Genomic DNA, 25,266 nt, shown 5'->3' on the forward strand with positions numbered 1-25,266 from the left:
TTCCAGGCTCCGCCCCGCCCCGCCCTCCCCCGCGTTAGCGGAAGTGCGCTCTGCCACGCTCCACCCCTCCTCCTTCGCGCGTCCTCCCACTTCCGCTTCCGGTGCGGGACGCGCGCGAGCGCAGCGGTGGCAGGCGGCGACGGGCCGGTGAGTGCAGACGGCGGGCCCCGATCTCCTGGCCTTTGGGTGGCATCAGCCCAGCTTCGCCCGTGCCTCGGCCCCTCCCCAGGCTGCTGTGAACCTCCGTTCGGCTGCGGCCCTGAGGGCCGCCCGCCCCGCACATCTTACGGCCTGCGGGGCCTCAGGCCGCGCCCCTGCCCCCGCGGTGGGCCGGAACTCGCGGGGTTCGACCCGGCCACTGGCCACAGGTCCCGCCCCCTTGTCAAAAAAGCAGCCCGAACCCTCAGGCGGAGGCCGGGTCCTGGAGTCATTTCCAAACCCCCGGGCTTAGTCCCTGTCCACGAGCCTTGGCCCTAAACTCAACCCGCCCCCTCCAGTCTGCCAGCTTCTCCTCCTTCAGCCTCTGCTCCCCTTTTTACGCCCCCCTCCCGCCCCATTCAGATTCCTTCTTTAGACGTCAGCCCCGTTCTAGTCTTTTCTTACTACCCTCCCCCATGTCCCTCCTCCCTCAGGCGTCGTCGTCTTCCATCCACGCCCTTCATCTGCCCTCGAACTCCATCTCTATGCCACTGCTCTCTACCCATCAAGTGTTGAGTTCTCCTTTTCCTACCCCTGCTTTCATCTGCATCCCCTACAACCCATCCGCATCCCCACGGAAGAGCCCCGGTAGGAGCCATTTCAGCTCTTTCCTGTCCCTTGAGCTCCAGGCCCCAGCTGCTCAGGTTCTGCGTCCAGACCTTACTTCAAACTCGCGCTCCTTCCATTCCAAAACCTTTCATCCTTAATTCCAGGTCCTTGAATTCCTTTCCCAGAGATGGATGCTCACCCCAGAATTACCTGGGGAATTTTCAGAATGCCCAAGCTGCTGGCTCAAAGTTGTCAGGGATACACCTGAGCACCTGGTGCATGGTTCTGCAGCCTCATTGCTTTCCCTGAAGCTGGCGTTTAGGATCAGCTTTGTCACCAACCTAAAGGACGTTGATTCTGCGCATATGGTTTTTACAGCCCATCTGACATTCCCCTGTCCTCATCCCCCAGGTTGAGGCCTCAGGCCTGGCCTCTCCACCATGTGGCACGAGGCTCGGAAGCATGAGCGGAAGCTTCGAGGCATGATGGTCGACTACAAGAAGAGGGCAGAGCGGCGGCGGGAGTACTATGAAAAGATTGTGAGTAACTGGCTTTCAGTCTGGGGTGGGAGCTCCACTGCAGGGTCGGGCCCTGGTCATCCTGGTAAAATTTGGCTTTGGAAATATGCCAAGATAAGAGCCCAGTTTCCTCAGGATTACATTCGGTCATCAGTTCATGCATTGGTAAAAACCTGCCACATTCTGTTTGTTAGAGCAAAGAGCAGTTTGGTGTGGCCTCAGAGCACAGAGCTTGGTGTTCGGAGGAAGGTCTGTGTAACACTCACAGCAGTTCGTATATCACACTGGCCAGCTCTGGAATGCAGTCTGTCTGTCTTAGGGCTGTATTCGCAGTGCTCCCAGAGAAGCTCAGCTGTTCTCGAGGTTTGGCTTGGCACCCTGCAGGAGTGCCCTCAGTATTCATCAAATGAACGCTGACCACTGCCCTCTCCTGTTTGATGCTTCAGTTGCTTTTAGAGAGAGCACACTTGATCCCGTGACCTAAAAGGCCCTTATAGTCTAGCCTCCATCAGCCACTCAGCTTCATCCTTGGGTAGCTCCAATGTCCTTTCTTGTGTCTCTACCACCGCAGGGCATTGTGCCGGTAATGCTTTCCCTCACCTGTTTAACTCCTACTGTCCTTGTGACCCCAACTGGAAATGGCACTTTAGTATTGGGTTACGTCTTCTGTTTGATGATATTAATACAAACATTCCCATTTGCTACTGCATCACTGCCCCAGCCTCCTCCCTGGTCTCGCAGCCTCCAGTCCTGCTCCCTCCAACCCACCCTCCTCAGAGGGGCCAGAGAGGTTTTTCTAAAACACAAAGCTGACCATGTCCCTCCCTTGCTCAGAACTCCTCCATGGCTCCCTAGTGCCCTTGAGGGAAAACCCAGGCTTCTCAACATAGCCTCCAAGGCCCTGCTGGTTTGGCCTCCCTCACGCCACCCTGCTCTGCCTGATTCCTTTGCTCGAGCCATCTGGTCTCCTCACTACCTAGGCAACGTTCTCTAACACAAAGGATGTATCAGGAGTAGAAGTTCACCTCCCAGAACACTGTGTAGCCCTCTCTGGCCACAGCGCCTTTGCCTGTGCTCTTCCTGTACCTGGCTCACCTGTCAGATCTCAGTCCTCAGGGAAATCTTCCCTCATGTCCGTCACTCAGTCAGGTGTCCCTGTAAGTGCTGTCATAGCGCCCTGTCCTTTTGCCTTTGTGGAATTTAACATACATATCCAGCTCTCTAGGTATGTTTGGGTCACACTTGCATACCAAGCTCTGGCCCAACAAATTTTGAAAAAATAGATGAACTAAAGCAATATTAACAATAGCAGTTACGATTTTAGTTGATCCTTCTCAGGCACCAGGCTGTGTGAGAAGAGCTTTAGATAAGTGATTTCTTTGAACTTTGAATCCTCACAGTCACTGTGGGACAGAGGCTGCTGTTATCCTAGGAGAGGAAGGTCTGAGGGCTCCTCACTTCCCATGAAGGAACCACTGGGCTAGAGGGAGACCCCGTCTCTGGTTGTGTCAGAATAACTATAATATGACCACAAGGGCAGGGCCTGAGTCTATGTTGGTGATAGTTGAGGCCCCAGCAGTGGGCCAGGAACACAGCCAGTGCCCAGGAATGAATTGCAGCCAAAGACCCAGTGCCTCCTACTTTGGCACATTCTTTCTAGTCCTTTCAGCCGCCCTGAGAGGTTGGTATTGATCCCTGTGTTAAAGGTGAGGCTGATAATAACGGCCAATGCTGTTGAGCATTCCCGTTTTAATCACTGTGCTGAGCACTTGATATGCGTCTCTGCTTCATCAAATCCTCACCCCAGCCTGGGAGGTGGCTCTCGTTACCTCCATAGATCACATGCGCAAACTGAGGCCCAGAGACTCAGGGCCATAGCAGGAGGGCAGAGCTGGCGTCCTCGCCCTCTCTTAGCTCTTCACCGGGGCTTTCTACTGCAGAAATAGAAGTTCAGAGAGGTGCAGCAACTTGTCCAGGGTAACACAGCCAGGAGGCAGAATGCCAGAATGGTTAGTTAGGTCCTTAGAGTTTGGAGTCATAGAGCTCTGGGTTCAAATTCCAGCTATTCCACTTAGGGATGGTGTGATTTTGGGAGAGGGACTGTCTCCCTGAGCCTGGTTGTCTGATCTGCATGTGAAGTACTGTAGCATATAGGATCAGTTCTGGCTGTGAAAAATAGAAACCTAAAACATCAGAGGCTTAAACAAAACAGAAGTTTGTTTCGTTTTCCACAGAGAAGCCCAGAGGTAGCCAGTTCTGCTCAGGGACCATTTTGTTGTTTAGCTATGCATGGCTTCTCTTCCCAGTGTTGTCTTAAGGTGTAAGGGGGCTGCGCAAGCTCCAGCCATCGTCTTCCTTCCATCCAGCAGGAATGGAGGAAGAAGGGAAGGAGAAGGGACCAAGGGGCTCAGGCCAATTGTTATATAAGTTTCTAGATGTTTGCACGTGACACTTCAACTCATATCCTACTGGCCAGAAAGTAGTCCTGTGGTCACATACAGCTGCAAAGAAGGCTAAGAGGTGTAGACTTTATTCGCTGGCCTTTGTGCCAGATATATTAGGAGTCCTGTTGCTATTGGAGAAGGGGGTTGGATGTTGGTTTCCAGTCCATGGTCTGCCACAAGTGGCGGTGATGGTGGTAGTGATGGGGGAACAAGCGTCATTCCCTCACAGGACCATTGAGGTGTTCCGTGAGATTGGGCGCATGGACCACTGCGTGTGGGTCTGCTCAGGGCAACTTTCTCAGTAAAGGCTAGTTCTTATTGTTACTGAAGTCGTTCCTACTGCCAGGTAGAGCTGGGGTTTGTGTCCAGGTCGATGGATGGTGTAGAAGAAAGAAAAGAAGGCTGGAATTGGGTCACTCTGAAGGCCTGGGACTCCAGGCTCTCCTCCTCATTAGTGGGAAGCTCCTTCAGCTTTATTTTCCCCTCGGGACAGTGGTGGTGACCAGCCCCTCTCACTGGGGGTGACGGGTAAGAGCTAAGAGCTTCAAGAACAAGAACAGTGTCTGTGGGGTGCTTTGCGGTACCGGCCTGTACAAGCCCTCGTTGTCCCCATATGGGCACATGATCAGCATTTGGATCTGAGCCACCAAGCTGTGGATGGTGGCAGTGGCTGGTGGCTGCTTGGAGGAGGGGATGGGCCGCTCTCATGGTCTCTCATCTTATTCTTGGGCCGAGAGAGGAGGTTGGGGGGTGAGTGCTGAAGAAGCTGAGGTAGGCTGAACGGCTTCTCTGGCTCACAGCTGGTGTTCTGCTCCTGATTTGTGGACCTTGGTTCTGTCATTGCTCCTGTCCTCGTCAACCTTCTTTTATGATGATGATTATTATTATTATTTTACTTATTTTATTTTTAAATTGGGTGACTGTGTTTTTCCAGAACCCGTCAGCTCCAAGTCAAGTTATTGTGTTTAATCTAGTTGTGGAGGGTGCAGCTCACAGTGGCCCATGTGGGAATCGAACCAGCGACTTTGGTGTTATGAGCGCTGCACTCTAACCAACTGAGCCAACTGGCCGCTCCAACCTTCTTCTTTAATCAGTGGTTTGCATAAAGAAACAGAATGTTGATATGAAAGTGGGAAATAAACAGGTCTCAGGTCTCAGTCCCCCATCCCAGTGCTGCCCACTGTAGGTCATCACCATGTGAGGCGGTCTGGCCTCCACACTGGACTTTGAGCCGCGAGGGCAGGGCTGGTGCTATCTCAATCACTGCCGTGGCCCTAGCACAGAGCCTACACATAGTAGATGCCTGCTTAACAGTGGAATGAATGAATGAAAGACTCCATGAAGAACTCCTGACCCCATCTGTTCCTGGAGACAGAATATCCTGTGGTTAACAATGGGTTTTAGATCTTGAAGAACTGTTTGTACTCCGTGTTCATTGCAGTGTCATCGAACCATAGCCAAGATGTGAAAACAACCTTATTGTCCATCGACTGATGAATAAAGAAAATGTATATGTATGCAGTGGTATATTATTCAGCCTTAACACGGAAGGAAATACTGTTACATGGAGGAACTGTGAGGACATTATGCCTAGTGAAATAAGTCAGTCATGAAAAGAAACTGCAAGATTCCACATACCCTGTGTCCCCGAAAATAAGACCTAGCCGGACAATCAGCTCTAATGTGTCTTTTGGAGCAAAGACTAAGACTGGGTCTTATATTAATTTTTGCTCCAAAAGACACATTAGAGCTAATTGTCTGGCTAGGTCTTACTTTTGGGGAAAACATGGTATATGAGGTACCTATAGTAGTCAAATCCCAATTCTGCTTATTACTGATGTGATGTCAAGCCAGTGGGCCTCACCCCTCTGACCCTCAGTTTCCTCATCTGGAACATGGAGACAAGAGTAGCACCTTTCTCCTACGGTTGAGAAGTTTGAGAAAATGCACATAAAACGCTTAGTCAGTGCCTGGCTTTTAGTACAGTTAGTTGACTTGTCCAGAATCTCCCAGCAGAGCCAGGTTCTGGACCTAGGTTTTACCCCCAGCCAAGCGCTTTTTCCTTTGTGCGATGCCAGCACTGCCAGTGACTTCCCAGTACCTGCTAAAGTCCATCCTGCGCAGAGTCTTGGCTGTGGGAGCTGGGCATTTGGCCTGAAGCAGCCTCAGGAGTGTGAGGAGGGTCTTGGCCTTCGACTTGGCCAGTGGCTGTCAAAGGACTGAGAAGCTGTGTGGCCTGAGAGGAGGAAACGAGGGAGACGGGTAAGGTGCAGGGTACGGAGTTAGATTCCGGTAGCGCCACCTCTGCCAGCCCCCGTGGCCTTGGGCGTATCCCCCCTCCACTTGGTCAGGTATGAAATGAGGACAGTAATGGCCCAGCGCCTGGCATATAGAGAATGCAGGATAGACAGTGGCCTCATACCAGCAGTGGCCATTGCTGAGTGTCGTCCTCAGCGCTTTGCAGTGGCAGGGGCTCCTGCTTCTCTGCTGGTTGGGGTTGGTGTGGGAGATGGCGAGGAAGTGCAGGAGCTCGGAAACCTGATATTGTGGGGTTTTCCCGGGGGGCTCATTCTCCTCACTTGTCATGAGTGTTCCTGAGTGCCTGCTGTGGCCCAAACCGTTCCAGGCCCTGGGGATACGACAGTGAACAGAGATCCCTGCCCAGGGGAAGTGAAGTGTGGGAGACAGGTGATGGGTGAACGTGAGGGGTACAATCGGGTGGTGGTAGGTACTCTGAAGCAAACAGTGGGTCAGGGAGACAGGAAATGAGGGCTTGTAGGGCGAGCTATTTAGATAGAGTTGACCGGGAAGGCTTCTAGAAGATCTGACAAAATTGGTCAGAAGGGGCAACCATGCGCAAGTGCGTTGCAGGCCGGAGGCAGAGCAAACGTAGAGGTCCTGAGTGGAGCATGGGGCAGGCGGGCTGCATGGAGCAGAGCTGGGGAGAAGGCAGAGAGGCTCTAAGCAGGGGAACACAGCCTAATAGGTTTTAGCAGAACCCCCTGACCACCGCGTGGAGACCGGAGTGCAGAGGGGGAGGGTGGCAGCAGGGGCCCTAGAGGAGGCTGCCGTGTGGTCCCAGTGAGAGGAGGTGCTGGCTGGAAGGGAGTAGCGGTGGGCAGGTGTTGGGTGCTGGGAGGTGCTGCCGAAGCGTGGCCAGGCTTTAATGCTGCGCCCGCCGATATGGCACGTAGCTGGAGCGCAGCCGGGGCCCAGCACGTGGGATGCTCCGCATGGAGCTGCTGCTGCTGCTACATCGGCTCCGCCGTGACGGTGCCTTGGAATCGTGAGCCCCACAGGAGGGCTCAGGCCTGAGGGGCGTGGACTCGGGGCACTCTCCTCCGTGTTAGTAACTTCTTTTTTAAAGCAGCTTTTTTGAGATACAATTCGCATACCACATAATACTCCGTTCATGTGTACAGTTAAGTGGTTTTCAGTATGTTTAAGTTGTGCAACCATCACCACAGTCTAATTTTAGAAAATTTCACGACCTCAAGAAGAAACCCTGTACCCATTAGCAATCAGTCAGCCTTCCTTCCCCTCCCCAGACTTCCCAGCCCGGGATAACCACTGTTCTGCTTTCTGTCTCTGGATTCGCCTGTTCTGAGCATTTCACATAAATGGGATCATACAACGTGTGGCCTTTTGTGCCTGACACTCTTCAGCGAGCGTAGTGTTCTGGGGTTCACCGGTGTTGTAGTGTCAGGGTCCAGTGCTTCATTCCTTTTTATGCCAAACAATATTCCATTGTCTGGATGCACTGCATTTTATCTGTCAGCCTCTGATGGCCATTTGGATGGTGCCCACCTTTTGGCTCCTGTGAATGATGCTGCTGTGAATGTTTGTATACTGTGTCTCCCCGAAAATAAGACCGAGCCGGACAATCAGCTCTAATGCAAAAGTTAATATAAGACCCGGTCTTATTTTGCTATAATATAAGACCCGGTAGAATAGAATAGAATAGAATAGAATAGAATAGAATAATTATAATAAATACTGGGTCTTATACTAATTTTTGCTCCAAAAGACGCGTTAGAGCTGATTGTCCGGCGAGGTCTTATTTTTGGGGAGACACGGTACAAGTATTTGAGTATCTGTTTTCAGTTCTATTAGGTGTCTACCTCGGAGTGGAATTGCTGGGTCACGTGGTCATTTTTTGTTTAACTTCTTGAAGAACCTAATCTCTCCACATTCTTGTCAATACTTGTGATTGTCTGTCCTTTCCATTTTAGCCATCCTACTGAGTGCAGAGTGGTGTCTTGTGGTTCTGACTAGTATTTCCCTGATGACTAGTGACACTGATCATCTTTTCCTGTACTTATCAGTCCTGGTGTCTTAGAGGCTGGCCCAGGCCGAAGTGTTCACACCTGGCTCTGAATGAGAGTGGCCCTGGGGTGGGTGGGGCTTGAAGAGTTGGGGGGTAATAGTTTAGGGAGGGAGGTCCTGGTACTGGCTGTGCAGGCGATTGGGCCAGCTCAGAGCTCCTTGCCACCACCTCGAGAGGAGACCCTTCCCTCGTTCCCAGAGGTTGGGTGGCCCCCGTTAGTGCTGCCACCCTGTCGCCCCTGTGCAGGTTAGTTCACCTCTGAGGTATGGCCTACCTGACATCAGAGGTGAGTTCACTGCTGAACTTGGCTATGGTGGCGGTTGGTGGGCAAGGTTTGCAGTTCATTTGGGAGGTGACCTCCGTCCTGTCCACCCTTGCAGAAGAAGGACCCAGCCCAGTTCCTGCAGGTCCATGGCCGAGCTTGCAAGGTACACCTGGATTCTGCAGTTGCCCTGGCTGCAGAGAGCCCCGTTAACATGTAAGACTGAGTTTGGGGGCCTAGGTAGTGTCTGTGACTGAGTGTTGGGGTCAGAAGGGACCTGGGGTATGTAGAGACCTTTGGGGACTCAGGTAGGCAAGGCATGGCCTGCATGGGAAGGTGACAGTCACCAGGTAAGGAGAGCCAACAAGGGTTGGGATAGAGTCCCCAGGGAGCAGCGGTGGGTGGAAGACTTAGAGGGGAACGGGTGGGGCCGGGGCCGGCGTCAGAGGCCAAAGCAAAGCAGGGAGTAGGTGGCAGGAGGGGATGTGTCAGGTCCTGGGGCTTGGCAAGTGGCTCCTGGGACCTGGTTCAAGTTCCCCGCTCTGGCCGTGGTTCTGAGAAATACTCAGGCCTGCTGTTCAGGCAGGTTTGCAGCCTGAGGGAGTGAGAGGTGGAGGGGAAGGGGCGTGGGGCTCAGCGGGCTGAGGGCCAGGCTCCCAAGCTTGAGGTGGCAGGGAACAGGTGCTGTGCGTACTGGGCAGTGGGGACCCTAAGCGCCTTGTGCCCCCGTTCCCCCCTTCAGGATGCCCTGGCAGGGGGACACCAACAACATGATTGACCGCTTTGATGTCCGTGCCCACCTGGACCACATCCCTGACTACACGCCCCCACTTCTCACCACCATGTAAGCTGCCTCCCCCAGGGCTTGCCAGGCGGGGAGTCTGACCCTTGCCTGTGCCACCTTCCTGGAAAGGAAGAAGGTGTGCAATTGGGAAGCACCCCATCCCGCCGTCCCCCCGTCTGAGCTGGGCCCCTCATACCCCCTCCTGCTCACTTGGGGTGGGATCCGCCCTCATTCTAATCCCAAGACCTTGACCTCTGCCCAAGCTCCCCAGAACAGGAATCAGACGAGCGGAAATGTAACTACGAGCGCTACCGAGGCCTGGTGCAGAACGACTTCGCCGGCAGTGAGTGATCTGGGGTGCGGGCGGGGGCCTGGGGGTACCTAGAGACTGGAAGACCTAGACAAGTTTGGGAAGAAAAGTTGTCTCCTGGTGCTTTCTGCTAAGGGGCCCTGGGCTTGGTCCCAGCTCTGTCCCTCTTGGGGCCTCCGTCTATGGAATGGGTGCAGGAGGTGCCTGCTGAACGAGATGGTCCTGCCAAGGTCGCTTCCACGTGCCAGGCCACCTGACTCTGTAGTCTTGTTTCTTTCAAAAATTGGGGAAAATTGGAATGAACACATTTTTTTCCCATCTGTATGTTTCCCCTGCCTGCATGGGTCAGAGTGTCAGCTCTGAAGAGGAAATCGCCTCTTGTTTTAAACAATTATTTAAACAGACTTGGATAGTTTGCCAAGCTTTCATATATGTCCAGTATTGTTCTCCAAGCCAGCGCCGTTTCCACTTACAATAAGAGAACACAGGCTCAGGGAGACTTCCCTGCTCGGGTTTGCCCGGGGAGGTTCGGACCCTGGCAGACGTGGGCTTTTTTGTCTGTGTTATCTCATTACGTTTGTACAAGCACCCAGCAAGGCAGGGAGGGGCCCCACTTTACAGACGAGGGTGAGGAGGCTCGGGTTGCGGGACTCGGTCCATGGAGCTGCAGTTCTCACCCTGCCCTTAACCAGTGCTGCCACCTGAGGGCCAGCTCGCACTCTAGCTTGCCTCCCAGGGACTTGGAGTCTCCGCTTCCTGGGCTTCCCTGTGGAGTTAGGGGAGGAGGGGCCACACGAGTCCCTTGGCCTGGTGGATCTTGGTCTCTTGCCCTCCCTCTGGGCCTCAGCTTTTCTATCTGTAAAGCAAGGTAGATGGGCTGGGCGAGCCGGGAGGTGACACAGTTCTGCCCTCCCTGGCTCCAGCAGCCATCCCGGAGAAGGGTGGTAATGATGGGTTCTGTCCCACGGGATGGTTGTGAGGGTTCTGAGAGGGGTGCATAAAGCCCTGGCACCGAGCCTGGCATAGTCAGCTTTCCCTGTGGATTCGCTCTTCCTGTATTTCTTTGTTTCGAAGTTAGATGTTTTAGCATCTCTGAAATCCAAGATTGCCCAAATTCTAGCAATCAGCAGGCCTTAGAATCAGGGCACTTCATCATCGCTGACAACCATTGTGGTTTTTGCCTTCACCCAGGGCGGTACGGCTACTTGGTGATGGAGTCAGGGTTTCCCTTGGTTCTGTCTGACTATTCATTCACTCATTCCCACAATTCCTGAGCACCTGTGGGGTGTCAGGCAAATCTGGGATCTGGGGTCTAGTGCGGGAGAAGGCAGCATCCATATAACCATGAAAGTGGGTGCTGATTGCAAACTAAGGCAGTGTTAGGATAGTGTTCTCTGAATTGCTCGACCGACCGACTGAGCTAGGGTCAGTGAAGAGTGGATAGGAGCTCCCTGCTGAGGAGAGGGAGGCTGTAGTCCTCTGGATGTGAGAACAGCCCTGTGAGAACAGCCCTGTCGGGAAGGGGGCGGCACCCTGAGGGAACAGAGGGAAGGCCTGATTGGTGGGAGCAGGGAGAGCGAGGCAGCTTGTGTGACAGGTCAGCAGGGTCTTTCCCCTGGCGCTTCGTACACTACAAGCAGGAGCTGGCATGGCTGCTGGATCCAGGGAAGGCCAGACTGTGCCACTTCCCGGCTCGCCCGGCCTGTCTCCCTTGCTTTCCAGATAGAAAAGCTGAGGACCACAGAGGGAAGGGTACTTGCCCAGGTCCCACAGTGAGTCGGGGTGAGATCAGGGAAGGCTCTGGTACACTGCTGTGCCCCACACAGTGGGTATTGTGGGTGATCAAGAACCCCGATTGCTCCCAACCATACTTAATTTAACCTGAACCACAGAGAGACACACAGTGGAGTGGCCCATTGCAGTCCAGCACTCATGGGTTTGTAGTTCTGAAGTGTCCAGCCAGAGGCCTCCCTAACAGTGATAAAGTAGCAGTGCCCAAGTACCAAGCACTAACTCTGCCAGTGGTCCTGATTTACTGAAAAGGAAACTGACGCATAGAGCAGTGAAGTCTCTTGACCTGGGTCACGTGGAGAGTCAGTGGAATAGCCAGGGCCCTACCACACACAGTTTGTGATTATCTGGAAATTGGTACCTCTGCTCACGACCGCGCTTGGGTTGTACCCACCCTCCTACCCCCACTGCGTTCTTGTGTCCCCCCCTGAAGTCCCAGCGTCCCCAGCCCCCTGTGACCCGTGTGTGTCTTGCCTTGCCACAGTCTCAGAGGAGCAGTGCCTGTACCAGATCTACATTGACGAGTTGTACGGAGGCCTCCAGAGACCCAGTGAGGACGAGAAAAAGAAGTGAGTCAGGGTCTGCGTCACGGCGGGTTGGGAGAGGCAGGAGGACTGGGGGCCCGACCAGGCCGTGGCCTCATCCATCCTGTCCACCTCGGTCTCCCCAGAGCCGGGGCTGGTGCTCAGCACACAGTAGGTGCTCACCTAATGTTTAGAGGAGGAAGCAGGGGCACGAGGGGAAAGGTTGTAAAACCTTTACAATTTTCAAACTTGCAGAATGGTGGGAGGTACAGTTAAGAGAGCAGGCTCTGCGCAGAGACAGGCCTGGGTTCAAATCCTGCCTGTGAGGACGCCCCTCTCTGTGCCTTTGGGGTGCGCCTCTGTAAGATGGGGCTGGCAGGAGGCCTCTCTGCGTGGAGTGGCGAGAACTGCAGGAGATGGGGCTCGTGAAGTGCTTGTCCTGTGCCTGCCGTGCAGTGAGCTTGCAGTCAGCAGCTGCTGATGGCACTGGAGATGGGCTTCTGAAGGCTGTGCCCTTTGAGGAATGGCTGGGGGTGCGGGGCCTTACCCTGGATCAGGGAGACCCCCACCTCCTTCTCGGAAGAGCAGCAGTCGGGCAGTCTCACTTCTCTCTCCACCAAGTCTTCGCACTTGCTGTTCCCTCTGCTGGGGTGGCCTTCCCCTCCTTCAGGACAGCTGCCATCCCTCCTGTTCGGCAGTCACCTGGCGCCTTGACTCCTTCCCCTCTGCTGCTGAGCTTCCCCCCTCGGGAGCCTAATGCTTGCTGCTTCTCTCCATCTGGAGAGTTTTCTCGGATGTGACTGCAATCCTCATCCAAGGGCACACTTTTAGGACGAGACTGGCACTGGGAAGGCAGCGGGGAATGCTGACTAACTTCAGCAGCAGACTGAAGTGCACTCGGCCCCTGTTCTGCTCTGGGCCCAGCTCAGCCGCAGTGTTACCCGAGATAACTCTGGGCACTGTCCTCACGGGACTGTGGTGCAGGGAGACTGGCCTGACATGAATGACCCAACATGGGCAGGGCCGGGAGCTCGGGACCATGAAAGGTCTTGCTGGCGGGGGTTGGGGCAGTGGGGTGGCTTCCTTAAAGATGAGGTGTTGGAGCTGGGCCTGGACGAAGAGGGAGAAGTTGGTGGGAGGCGGGCGCAGAGGGTTCCAGGCTTAAGGCTTGGAGGCGAGAGCGCATGGAACTCGAGAGGCTGGTTGGTGTGCAGTGTCCTCTCCTCATGGCACTGCCCTGGCTCACGGGCTCCCCCGTCCCAGGCTGGCAGAGAAGAAGGCTTCCATCGGCTACACCTATGAGGACAGCACGGTGGCCGAGGTAGAGAAGGTGGCGGAGAAGCCGGAGGAGGAGGAGTCACCGGCCGAGGAGGAGAGCAACTCGGATGAAGATGAGGTCATCCCCGACATCGGTGGGGTCCCCTCGCTGCCCTCCCCACCCACCCCGCAGTCCCTGGGCATCGTTTTGTGTCTCGTCCCTCACCCTCTATGGGGTGCCCCGTGCTCACGAGCCCCGTCTCTCCCTTCCCTGCTCCAGGGCACGCCAGCCTTTGCTTTCCTCCGTCTCACTCATGTGCTGTTCCCGGCTCCCCTGTCCTTTCAGTTCTAGGATGCTGCTTTATGATACTGGCTCCGTTCTCTTCCGCTTGGGTTGGCCTCCGTCTCTCCCTCCCCTTATTTTCTCTCCCCTCTGGAAAACAAGTGTTCGTCTAGTTACAGAGCCATTCCTCACCCCCCTGCTGGCCCCCTTCCTCAGTACCCAGCCATCCAGCCATCCACCATCTCTCCCTCCTCCCATCCCAGCCTTCAGCCGGCTGGTGACTTCCGCGCACACAGGGAAAGCGTCCATCCCACTTCCACATCATGCATCCAGCTCCTAAACACTTGGAGCCACGCCCCTGCCTCCACCCACCCTGTTGGTCCCCGGGTTCTCCTCCCTCTTCCTTCACTCCGTCCACATGTCTTGCTCGTACATCCCCACTGCTCCCTCGCTTGGGAACTCATTCATCACGTCACCTGCCCGCCTCACCCCCACCATTTATTGTGTCCACTTCTGGCCAAGCCCTGGGCCAGCCTGGGGACGCCGAGATGAGCTGACTCGTTCCCTCCCAACAGAGGCTTCCAGTCTGGTGGGCGCCCCCCCCCGTCCCTACCTTCCGGGGCACTGCCCTCTTCTCCCTGTCCTCTGGCTTGGCTTTGACCCCTGACAGCCTTTCTCTTGGTGCAGACGTGGAGGTGGACGTGGACGAACTGAACCAGGAGCAGGTGGCAGATCTCAACAAACAGGCCACAACCTATGGCATGGCTGACGGCGACTTCGTCAGGTGAGGCCTGCTGGCTGACGCCCCTGCCACCCGACCTGGCATCTCTGTCCTTCCACTTGATACTAACAGCCACCCCATTCCTGAGCACTTGTGTGCCTGGCCCTGCGCCAAGGGCTGTTCACACAGGCTTCTGAGCTCATGGGCCGGGGCCTGATAACCTGGCTTCACCTGGGCAGAAATTGCTACACCCAGCCCCGGGTGACCTGTGGGGAATCTGATGGGATGACTCCTGGGCTTGGTGGACAGCGCCCTCTAGTGGAGAGGCTTCGTTCACTGGGTCATTCCCTTGTGTGGCTGATGGAGCCTCTGCCCTGCATCACACCCTGTGCAGCGCACACAGAGTGGCCCCAACTAACAGGGTAGTGAGTCAGAATCTGAATCCCAGGTCTGAACACAGCACCCTCGGTTCAGAACCCTCTGTGGCTCCCACCTCACTGAGTAGCAGCCAGTGTCCTCGTCATAAGATCTCAGCTGTCTGGTCCTCTGCATGTCCACCCGCACACTTCACCCCTGCCCAGTCTCCATGGCTTTCTTACTCCTCAAGTGCCCGAGGCCCCACCCGGCCTCCGGGCCACTCTGTGCTGTGAGCTCCACCAGCATCTGCACAGCTTACTCCTCTGGCTATTGTCAGCTGTCACTGCCTCGTGGCTTCCCTGACCTCCCTGCTGAAAGCTGCTGCAGCTTCTCCCTGTTCCTGGCACTTCCTTCCCCCTCTGTGATTTATTTTCCCGCCCAGGTGTTCACCATCTACCATATCATGTTTCATTACCATGGTCATTGTCCGTCTTCTCCCCAGAATGTAAGCCTGTGAGGATGAGGCCTTTTTTTCTTCTTTTTTTCTTTTTTTCTTTCAATATTGAATCCCCAATCCCTAAAATAATACCTGGCATGCAGTAGGTGCTCAGGGCTGCATGAGTGAGGCCCGAGGATGGCGTGGGGTCCCTTACCTCCTGCAATGACTCTGCCTCTGGCCTGCCCCCTACTCCCGTGTGACCCTTATCCCTCCCTTCAGGATGCTCCGGAAGGACAAGGAGGAAGCAGAGGCCATCAAACACGCCAAGGCCCTTGAGGAGGAGAAGGCCATGTACTCGGTGAGGGCTGGGCCGGCCGGGGAGGGGTCAGGAGTGTGCCCTCCCTCCGCCTCCCTCACCAGCCTGGTCCCCACCCTGCTCCAGGGCCGTCGCTCCCGGCGCCAGCGGAGGGAGTTCCGGGAGAAGCGGCTGAGGGGCCGCAAAATCAGCCCACCCAGGTAGGTTGGGCTCGCCTCCGGACCCCCAGACTCTGGGGGAGAGGTCTGGGGCTCAGGAAGATTCTTTGGGAGCAGACTTATGTTTTGCAGAGAGAATCCTAGTGGGGTAGTGAATAAGGAAGTTTTAGAGGTAGAAACTGGCCCTGAGGGGTATGGATGCTCTGCCCTGCCAGCCATTCTCACTCTGCTGGTCTCAGGGTCCCTGCCAGGCCCTCTAGGAGCCAGTGGGAGGTGGTGAAAGGTGGCTGGAAGAGCTGAGGGGTGTGGCTGCTTGGCCGTTTCCTCACTGTCAGAGTTCGGGCAGGTGACTTCCTCTCTCAAGCTTCAGTTTCCTCCTTTGGAAAAGGGGCACTGTCACCCCCCAGGAGAGGGGCCACATTAGTGCCCACAGTGAGGCCTCAGGCTGGTTTGGGTGAGGCCGGCTGGTGTGGTGCGGAGAGCCTGTCTGCCACAGCCTCTTAGGCCAGGTGGCCCCAGGCAAACCCAGGCCTCTTTTACCACATCTGCTCTGCTCAAGGAGAGCGACTGAGGCCTAAGCGACTTGTGGGTTCAGAGTTTGGTGTGGGGTCTGGAAAATGTTCATTAAAGAGTCACACTGGTTCTTACTGTCATTGTCGTCATGGAGGCGCAGGTCACTATAATGTGGAAAAGCACCAGCTCGGGGCCACGTGGCCTGGGTTGGAATCCCAGCTCCTTCATTTATGAGCTGTGTGACTGTGCAAGTATCATCTAAGACATGTTAGTTCTTCTAATTTTATTGTCGTCATCATTGATAAGCCAGGACCCAGTTAGCAGAACCGGGAGTGTGGAATGAGAGGAGGGACATTTCTAGTCAGGGTTCCACCGACCAAGCAGGACCAAGGCTACTGAAGTCGTCGCTGCTCAGGGTCAGGATGGGCTGGGCCATTGTTTGGGAGGTGGGGTGAGGTTGAGGCTTTGGGCAGATCTGTGGTGGGGTGTGCAGAGGGATGAGGGCAGGGCCCATACCGTGGCGGCAGCCCTCTCATTACTGTGCTCAGTGCCTGGCCTTGGGCGCCCAGGTTGGGCCCAATTCCATGCCGGCTCAGATCCCAAACCCCAACTTGTCCCACCCCATTCTCTCCATAGCTATGCCCGCCGAGACAGCCCCACCTATGACCCCTATAAACGGTGAGTTCCCCAGGGACCCAGGGAACAGCAGTCATCAAACCCCTTACTGGAGGGTGGTGAGGAGGGCTGGGGGGGCTACCCTGTAGGGCGCCCTGAGCTCATGGACAGGGTGATGTGTCCTGGGGGTCTTAGTACATGGTGTCAGCTGTGGGTCTGAGTTCATTGTTTTGTTTTCCAGAACGTTGGCCTCTTTCTCCATTTTTTTTCCTTTATATGTGAACCTTCTTTAATTTTCTGATTTAATCACAATGGAGTCTTGTGTTAAAAATGACCAAAGATGGCAGAAAGGTGTGACTTAGAAATCGAAAGTCTCTTTAATCTGAACTCCCAGAAATAAGCAATGAGAACTAACAGGCACAAGTGGCCAGGCCATGCACACGTGTGTCTTCTGGCTGTGGCAGTGGTTGGGGAGGGGCTGTGAGGGTAGACATACCTCAGTCTGACCCATCTTCCTCTTGAGAATGGGATGAGGGGGACCTGCCCCGGGGGCTCTTGGGAGGATATGTAAGGCGAGGCATGTACACCTGTTGGTGAGGCGTCTGGCTCAGTACATGGGAGCTAAGAAGGCTGTGAGGCCCTTTGTTTTACAAAACAGGCATTGTACCACACTTAATGTGTTAGAACTTGCTTCCCCCACACACACACTTGACATGCGAGGTGTGCTAAAACAATGCGGTGAATGTTTAAATTATTTTTTTTGTTTTGTTTTTAAAGATTTTATTGGGGAAGGGGAACAGGACTTTATTGGGGAACAGTGTACTTCCAGGACTTTTTCCAAGTCAAGTTGTCCTTTCAATCTTAATTGTAGGGGGCGCAGCTCAGCTCCAGGTCTGTTTGCCGTTGTTAGTAGCAGGTGGCGCAGCCCACCATCCCTTGCGGGAGTCGAGGAGTCAAACCAGCAACCTTGTGGTTGAGAGGACGCACTCCAACCAACTGAGCCATCCAGGAGCTCAGTGGCAGCTCATTGACTTCATTCTAGTTGCGGAGGGTGCAGCTCGCTGGCCCATGTGGGAATCAAACCAGCAGCCCGGTTGCCCAGAGCTGTGCTCTAACCAACTGAGCCACCCATCTGCCCTGAATTTTTAAATTAAAAAAAAAAAAATTATTACAGTAAAAGACAAATTGCCATTAATCCCCCTCAAAATGCTCCCCCTCTTTGAACACACTCATCCTTCTTGCCACTTTCTTTTTTTCTTTTTTAAAATTTTATTGGGGAATATTGGGGAACTGTGTTTTTCTAGGACCCATCAGCTCCATTTCCATGTCAAGTTGTTGTTTTCAATCTATTTGTAGAGGGCGCAGCTCACTGGCCCATGTGGGAATCGAAACAGCAACCTGTGCTCTAACCATTGAGCCTACTGGCTGCCCACCGGTGGCTCAGCCCATGTGGGAATCAAACCAGCGACCTTGGTGTTATGAACACTGTGCTCTAACCATTGAGCCAACTGGCCGCTTTCTGAAGCAATTCTGGAAGTCCTCTTTTGTGAGTGTCTTTAGTTGCGCTGTTGTAGCTACCTCGATGTCCTGAATTGATCCAAAATGTTTTCCTTTCATGGTCATTTTGACTTTGTTAAAGAGCAAGAGGTCACATGGTGCCAGAGCCGGTGAATAAGGTGGATGAGGACACACCGTAATGTTTTTATTTGACAGAAATTGCCATATCAGGAGCAACGTGTGACACAGAGCCTTTTTGTTTGGTGATCAAAACATACGGTGAATGCTGCTGCTGAGCGCCAGCCAATAGAAAGGCAGGGATCTTCCATACAGGAAGCAGCACGTCTGACCTTAGTAACAGTGTGAGTGCAACAAGTTTCACCTTGTTCAGTGCAGTCGGGTGTGAGCTACGGTTGAGAGAAGGTGTGCTTTAAAGCGTGTTGTAAATCACGCTCCATCATGACGATGCTCCATGTCGCACATCGCTTCTGGTACGGCAATTTCTGTCAGATGAAAACATTACAGTGTGTCCTTATTAACCTTATTCACCAGATCTGGCCCCATGCAACTTCTGGGTTTTTTATCAAACACAAAAAAGGACTTCCAGAACTGCTTCAGAAAGTGACAAGAATGATGGGATAAGTGTGTGTGTTTGAAGCAAGGGCAAGTATTTTGAGGGGGATTAATGGCAGTATGTCTTTTACTGTAATAATTTTATTTAAACATTCACCATATATTTTGATCACAGCTCGTATATTGAGAAATTCTTCCGTGTTAAATACAGACATCTGCTCTTCCCTTTTTCACAGCCACCTGAAGTCAGTACAGTTCTCTGTCCCTCCCTTTCCTGGCTATTTCGAGAAGTGCCTGGTCATGAAGCAGATCCTCACACAGCCCTTGGCTGTGTCCCTGGGTGCTGGGTGGCTGGTGCCAGGTCTTCTCGTTTCTGTTGCTCTGGGTGCACGTCCTTGGCTGGCGGACGGGGCTCGAGGAGCCTGGTGACTGAGCACCCTACCTGCTCTGTAGGTCGCCCTCGGAATCCAGCTCCGAGTCTCGTTCCCGCTCGCGCTCCCCGACCCCGGGCCGGGAGGAGAAGATCACGTTCATCACCAGTTTTGGGGGCAGCGACGAGGAGGCAGCTGCCGCCGCGGCAGCAGCAGCTGCGTCAGGGGCCACCCCAGGGAAGCCCCCCGCACCCCCCCAGCCCGGCGGCCCCGCACCGGGACGTAATGCCAGTGCCCGGTCGGTAACGCTCACGCCGCCTGCCCTACACCCTGGCCACCGTGGGGGGGACGTGGGGCAGGGGAGGATCACGACCCTGGCGGGTGCTGACTGGCCCCCCGTGCCCCGCCTGCAGCCGCCGCTCCTCCTCCTCCTCCTCCTCCTCTTCTGCCTCGAGGACCTCCAGTTCCCGCTCCAGCTCCCGCTCCAGCTCCCGCTCCCGCCGTGGCGGAGGCTACTACCGTTCTGGCCGCCACGCACGCTCCCGCTCCCGGTCCTGGTCCCGCTCTCGCTCCCGCTCTCGGCGCTATTCTCGGTCCCGAAGCCGTGGACGCCGGCACTCAGGTGGGGGCTCTCGAGACGGACACCGCTACTCCCGCTCACCCACCCGGCGCGGTGGGTATGGACCCCGGCGCAGAAGCAGGTATGTGTGGCCTGGTGTGCATGGGGGGCTCGGGGCATGGGGGTGGCCTGGGCCCTCAGGTCAATGAGACCAGGAAACGCTTGGTGTGCGTGGGAGGTGTGCGCACTCTGCGGGAGCTCCGAGCATGGAGACATGGGGGGAACACAGCCTCCGAGCTCAGGGACACAGTGGGGACGGGTGACTGAGTTGCTCTTCTCACAGGGAGTTCCTGGGCTGAGGGTAGAGAGGTGCGTGGACTCGAGGGTGTCCTGTGCTTTGCAGCAGGCCCTGCCTTTAGGGCTGGGGCGCTCCATGGGGAGGGGGCCAGAAAAATTATGGCAGCCCTTTGCGGGGGAGGCAGACAGGTCGGAGATAAAGCATGTGGGGACTGGAACATTTTTCTTGTCTGTCCTGTTACCCAGTGGGTTCGGGGCTCAGCTCGGCTCGCCTCTGGGTGAGAGAGAGCGTGGACCATGCAGCACCTGTCTGGGTGTAAATTCTGGCCCTGTTAGTGAACTTCCGGGGCCTCGTTTCTTCATCTGTGAAATAGAGATTAGTGTCCCCTTCGAGTCATTGTGAGAGTGTGACAAGTAAATCCATGTAAGTGTTTAGTGTTTACACAATAACCTAGCACTTGGGAAGGGCTGTCACTGTCAGCATTGGTGCCTGTGTTACTATTGCGTGCAGCTACCTGCAGGGTCTGGGAGGCAGAATAGAGGAGCCGGGTGAACTAGGGAGCACACACCCCACCATCGGGGCTGTTGGCCACTCAGTGCCAGGCCTGGTGTTGCCCAGTCTTCTGATTTCTCAGGAGAAGTTGAGTCTGGAGTTTTAAAGGGCAGCTCTTGTTTTCTCAATAGTGCTGACAAATTTGAACTTTGTAAAAACCTAGGACGGGGATCACATATATGGTGATGGAAAGAGAACTGACTCTGGGTGGTGAACACGCAGTGTGATGTATAGATGATGTAGTACAGAATTGTGCAGCTGAAATCTGTGTAACTTTACCAACAATTGTTACCCCAATAAACTTTCATAAAAACAAACAAACGCACAAACACCTGGGACAGCCCCAACAGAATCCGTGTGGGGCCTGGGTTTGGCTTCCAGGCCATTCCCTGTAGGCTGGCTCAGGGCGGCAGTAGGAGAAAGGCTGGGGGAGGGGGTCTGGTCACATCTCGAAAGCCAGCCTTCAGGTGAGCCCTAGCTGAAGAGCCCCGGGGTCCCGAGCAGAGAGGTTGGGGTGCTTGTCCCCAGACTGGGTCCTGTGGGTCTGCTCCAGCCTGGTGGGGCGACGCGTGATCCCCACGGGTGTGTGACCCTGGGCCCCGGCAAGCTGAGGAGGGGGTCAGGGTGTAAATGAGGTCACACCTCCTGGGTGCCCAGAGCTGGGCACAGCGTGTACAGGGGGGAGCTGACGAGCCAGGTCTTGCCCTCCCAGAGGTCACCTCCCAGGGAGGTGAGTGAATGGAAGTCTAGTGAGTTTTAAGGTGGTTGTATCTAGAGGGTGGTCTCTGTTTAGATGGAGCGAGGTCAGGGAGCAGCGGGAGCTATTTCTGCAGGAAAGGAGCTGGGGGGAAGTGGAGTCACACCCAGACCAATCTCAGGGTCTCGAAGGAGGACTGAAGATTGGAACTGGATGGGGGTGTGTGTGAATGGGGTCTCTGGAGCCTCACAGCTGCCCTCCTGCCCCGCTGCACCCCCAGGAGCCGCTCTCGCTCGGGGGACTGGTATAGGCGGGGTGGCCGGGGCCCCCGGCACCACAGCAGTAGCCACAGCCGCAGCAGCTGGTCCCTCAGCCCGTCTCGCAGTCGCAGCCTGACTCGGAGCCGTAGCCCCAGCCCCAGCCCCACCCCCAGCCGCAGCCCCAGCCGCAGCCGCAGCCACAGCCACAGCCAGAGTCACTCGCCATCACCCCCAAGGGAGAAGCCTTCCAGGCCAGCAGCGTCCCCTGCTGTGGGCGAGAAGCTGAAAAAGTGAGCAGAAGCAGGGCGGTGGGGTGGGGGGTGGTGGTGGTGGGGGGGAGAGGATTGTCAGCCTAGGTGGGGGATGAACTTCACTGTTCTCTTCTTGAAGGGAACTTGTTCTTGTCCCAGAAATCTGTGGGGACACAGCCCTGACCTGGGAGGGAGGGCCTGAGGAGTCGTGGCCTTGACTTAGATGATGGCTCAGAGGCGGTCATGGGTCTGTCCTGAGGGGTCTGAGAGTGACCGTGTACCTCCTTGGGGGCGTCCGAGGCCCATGGCCTTGAGACTGTGGGGTCAGAAGTGGCAGCTGTCCTTTCCTCCTCCCAGGACCGAACCTGCCGCTGGTAAAGAGACAGGAGCTGCCAAAGTCAGTAAGAATTTGGAACTCCCCCGTCTTACTCCCGCCAGCAGCAGTGCCCGAGAGCTGGGCCCGGTGGGCCTGCAGGGGGGCCCGGGTGGGTCGGGAGATCCAGCCCCGGGGATGGAGGGGGGCTGGGAGGACTCTACCCTCATGAGGTCCGTGTCCCCCTCCCCTCCTCACTGTCCATCAGGCCTCCATCTGTCCCTGGGCCTCCAGACCCTCATGGCGGGTGTCCACAGCCAGCTCCTCCCATATTCCCCTGCAAGTCCCAGGCTCTTGGATAAGGTGGGTTGTAGGAGCTCTGGGACACCCACCCGCCTCTCCCGCCTCTTCTCCCCCTTCCCCAGCCCAAGCTGACACCGCAGGAGAAGCTGAAGCTGAGGATGCAGAAGGCACTAAACAGGCAGTGTATGTCCCCGTCTGTCCCCCAGGCCTTCCAAGCTCCCCCTCCTTCCAGCTGGCCCTGGGGAGGCACTTTGGCGAGGAGTGGGTGTGCACACCGCTCTGCTGCCGCCATGCTGAGGGCCTTGGCGGGCAGGTTGGCCCTCTGGGCTCGGCTTCCACATGGGAAGGGGGGCTCTTGAGGGCACCCCTCAGCCACCGTATCCCTCCCTCCCCACAGTCAAGGCGGATAAGAAGGCTGCTCAGGAGAAGATGATACAGCAGGAGCATGAGCGGCAGGTAAGGGGGGAGTGAGGGGTGGGGCTCCGGTGGGGTGTGGGGTGCCGGCTGGGCCAGCCCTCATTGCCGCCTCTGCCGCAGGAGCGGGAAGATGAGCTTCGCGCCATGGCTCGCAAGATCCGGATGAAGTAAGCCGGACCCCACTCCCTGCGCCGTCCTGGGCTGCGCCGCTGGGTACATGGAAGTCAGAGCCCTTCCCTGGGCCTCGGTTTCCGCCCTCCATCCACAGCCTACTCCAGGGCCAGCCTCCCGCACACATCATCTGTGCTCTTCTCCTGGCCCCGCAAGCTCTTCCCCAACCCCCCTGGTTCCCTCCCTCACTCCACTGAGTGGGGGTGGGTGGGGGCGGTGTCTCCCGGACCACCTGTCTAGAGTAGCACCCCAAAACGCTCTGTCCTCCAGCTCTGCTGTGTTTGCTTCATAGCAGTCACCCCCACCTGGCGTGCACTGTCTGTGTTTTGTTTGCTCGCTTATTGTTGGTGTCCCCACCCGAGATGCCAGGTCTGGCTGCTGGTCTGCTGTGTGCTCAGCTCCTAGAACACTGCGGCGGTGCTCTGTTTGTTGAAGGGCTGAACTCAAGCCAGCCCCGTGGCCAGTCTGGTCCGGTGCTGGGAGTCGGCTCCTTGTGTCTCCCCTCTACTCTACTGGTATCTTCCACTGCAGAGCTGAGTGGCTGGGAGCCTGGGGCAGACTGAGGTCCAGTGCCAGCTCTGTCTGTCTGACTGTGTGGCTCTGGGCTGGGCATTAGGACTCTTGGTACTGATCTCACCGGATAGCTCGGGGATTAGTGCCCAGAAAGCCTCAGCCCCCCCTGGGGTTACACTGGAAGGTGCTCCAGTGTTGGGGTGGGGCAGTCAGTGGCAGGACCGTGTCACCTGTTAACTCATTTCTGGTTCCACCCTGTACTTGCTGTGGGTCCCTGGACAAGCAGCTTAACCCCTCAGAGCCGGGACGCCTTCCTCTGTGAGATAGACGTAACGAGTCATAATGCACCTGCCTCGGCGGGATCCTCCTGTAAGACTTCCCAGTGTCTGGCACATGGGAAGGCCCGATGCCCAACGCCAGTGCTGTTAGTCGTTGCCATCGTTTATTGCGTATGCTTTGTGTGTTAGGCTTCCGCGCATGCTGTGTGCTTCCACTAGGAGGCAGGGGGCAGAGTGTCCAGGGACTCAGTGTCATGCTCGGTCACCTGGGCTCTGATCCCTCCTCTGCCACCCACGAGCTGTGGGCCTTTCTCTTTTCTAAGCCTCACTTTGCTCAGTTACTAAATGGGCATGGAGTAGTTGACAAACTTCAGCCAGATGAGGGCCGGAAGGCACCCAGTAAATGTCCTTGGTGTTGCAAATGCTGGCTATTCTGACAAAGACCAATTAAGCACTTAGCGTGTAAGTCCCTGTGTGCTGCGCTGAGTGGGACAGGAAGTTATCCAACTGTCCAGCCCTCCTTTCCGTTTGTTCATAGCAAGGCCGGCTGAGATCGGGGTCCCAGCTCTGCCTAGCCAGCATCTGCTCGGAGCTCAGTGTCCTCATTTCCAGGTGGGGGTGGTTTGCTGTCACAGTGGGCCTAGGATGTGGAAGCACCTGCCCTGGACAGGTGACCCAGCCAGCCCTGGAGTTCAGTGTGCTGGGCCGCATCCTCACCCCTCCGGGGTGGCCTCGTGTTCCTGCAGGGAGCGGGAACGCCGAGAGAAGGAGAGAGAAGAATGGGAACGCCAGTACAGCAGGCAGAGCCGCTCGCCCTCCCCCCGTTACAGTGAGTGTCCCCGTGGTCACAGGGTCAGAAGAGCAGGGCTGGAGGCTATGGGACATTAAAAAAAAAAAGAACATCAAAACTGGTTACAGAAAACCATGGTACGTTTTCATATTAGCAGCCTTCCCTAAATTAAAACTTAAGACCTGAGTACACATGCACACACGGTATTGCTTCAGTCACAAAGGAACTGCAGGGATGAGGAGAAATGCTCGTTCCCAGTACATTGGTGTGGGCCGGGGTGCTGCTGGACGCGCCCGTGCAGCCTCGGCTGGAGACACACCAGAAGTCTAGCCCTGCAGCGGGCTCCTGGGTCCTGGGGGTTTGGCTTTGTCCTCAGCTCCTCCTTTCATTCCAGGTCGAGAATACAGCTCTTCCCGAAGGTGAGCAAGCCAGCCCTAGAAAATCAGCTTGTCCTGTGGTGGGAGGCCCAGCCCGATTCCCGCATCCCCACCCTGCAGCCTCCAGTTGGAGCAGCTGCCTTCTCCCTTGGGAACCTCCCTCCTCCACAGCTGACTCCAACCACTGAAGCCCTAGTGGTCCCCAAGCTTGTCCGTGCATGTGTACGTGTGTGTACACGTGCGCATAGCAGGGTTCCCAGTGTGCTGCCCAACCCTCATGGGGCCCCTCCCCTTTCTCTTTCCAGGCGTTCAAGGTCCAGATCCCGAAGCCCCCATTACCGACATTAGGCAGAGTGGTGGGGTGAGGGGATGGGGGGCGAGGGCTCAAGCTGTGATGCTGCTGGTTTTGTTCTCGAACAAAATAAAATCAAACGTTATTTAATTCCCTTCACCTGGCCTCCGTGTCGTCCATGTGGTGGGTGCAGGGCCCCCAAACCCCAGTGCCCATCGGCCAGCAAGGCCAGCTGGGAGGGATCTTGCTGAGGTTAGAGAACAGGCACCAGTGCTGTCCTTAAGGGAAGCCTGGCCTGAGTCTGGGTGGCTGCAGCTCAGTGAGGGCAAGGGATTGATTCGGTGGGAAAAGGGCTCAGCACCCACAGGAGGACGCGCCAGGACTTTGC

At 55.8% G+C, this 25,266-nt stretch overlaps 1 protein-coding gene across 2 annotated transcripts; it reads left to right on the forward strand.

Annotated features, from left to right (window-relative positions):
• Window positions 1-78: 78 nt before the first annotated feature.
• On the forward strand, window positions 79-25,037 carry CLASRP (CLK4 associating serine/arginine rich protein). 2 transcript variants are annotated; one of them, XM_033128816.1, is made up of 21 exons: window positions 79-147; window positions 1,159-1,286; window positions 8,417-8,514; window positions 9,041-9,142; window positions 9,346-9,425; window positions 11,668-11,752; window positions 12,971-13,119; window positions 13,935-14,031; window positions 15,044-15,122; window positions 15,207-15,280; window positions 16,388-16,429; window positions 18,890-19,105; window positions 19,221-19,508; window positions 21,194-21,463; window positions 21,782-21,821; window positions 22,163-22,223; window positions 22,438-22,496; window positions 22,578-22,624; window positions 24,166-24,248; window positions 24,604-24,628; window positions 24,892-25,037. In XM_033128816.1, the coding sequence occupies exons 2-21, from the start codon at window positions 1,188-1,190 to the stop codon at window positions 24,932-24,934; spliced, it is 2,037 nt and encodes a 678-aa protein (XP_032984707.1). In that variant the 5' UTR covers window positions 79-147; window positions 1,159-1,187; the 3' UTR covers window positions 24,935-25,037. The 2 variants fall into 2 exon arrangements, 1 of the variants encoding a protein (XP_032984707.1); XR_004425179.1 differs by having other exon boundaries at window positions 86-147; window positions 21,782-21,825.
• Window positions 25,038-25,266: the final 229 nt, after the last annotated feature.

This window comes from Rhinolophus ferrumequinum, chromosome 15 (genome assembly GCF_004115265.2).
Source record: "Rhinolophus ferrumequinum isolate MPI-CBG mRhiFer1 chromosome 15, mRhiFer1_v1.p, whole genome shotgun sequence".
NCBI lineage: Eukaryota > Metazoa > Chordata > Mammalia > Chiroptera > Rhinolophidae > Rhinolophus > Rhinolophus ferrumequinum.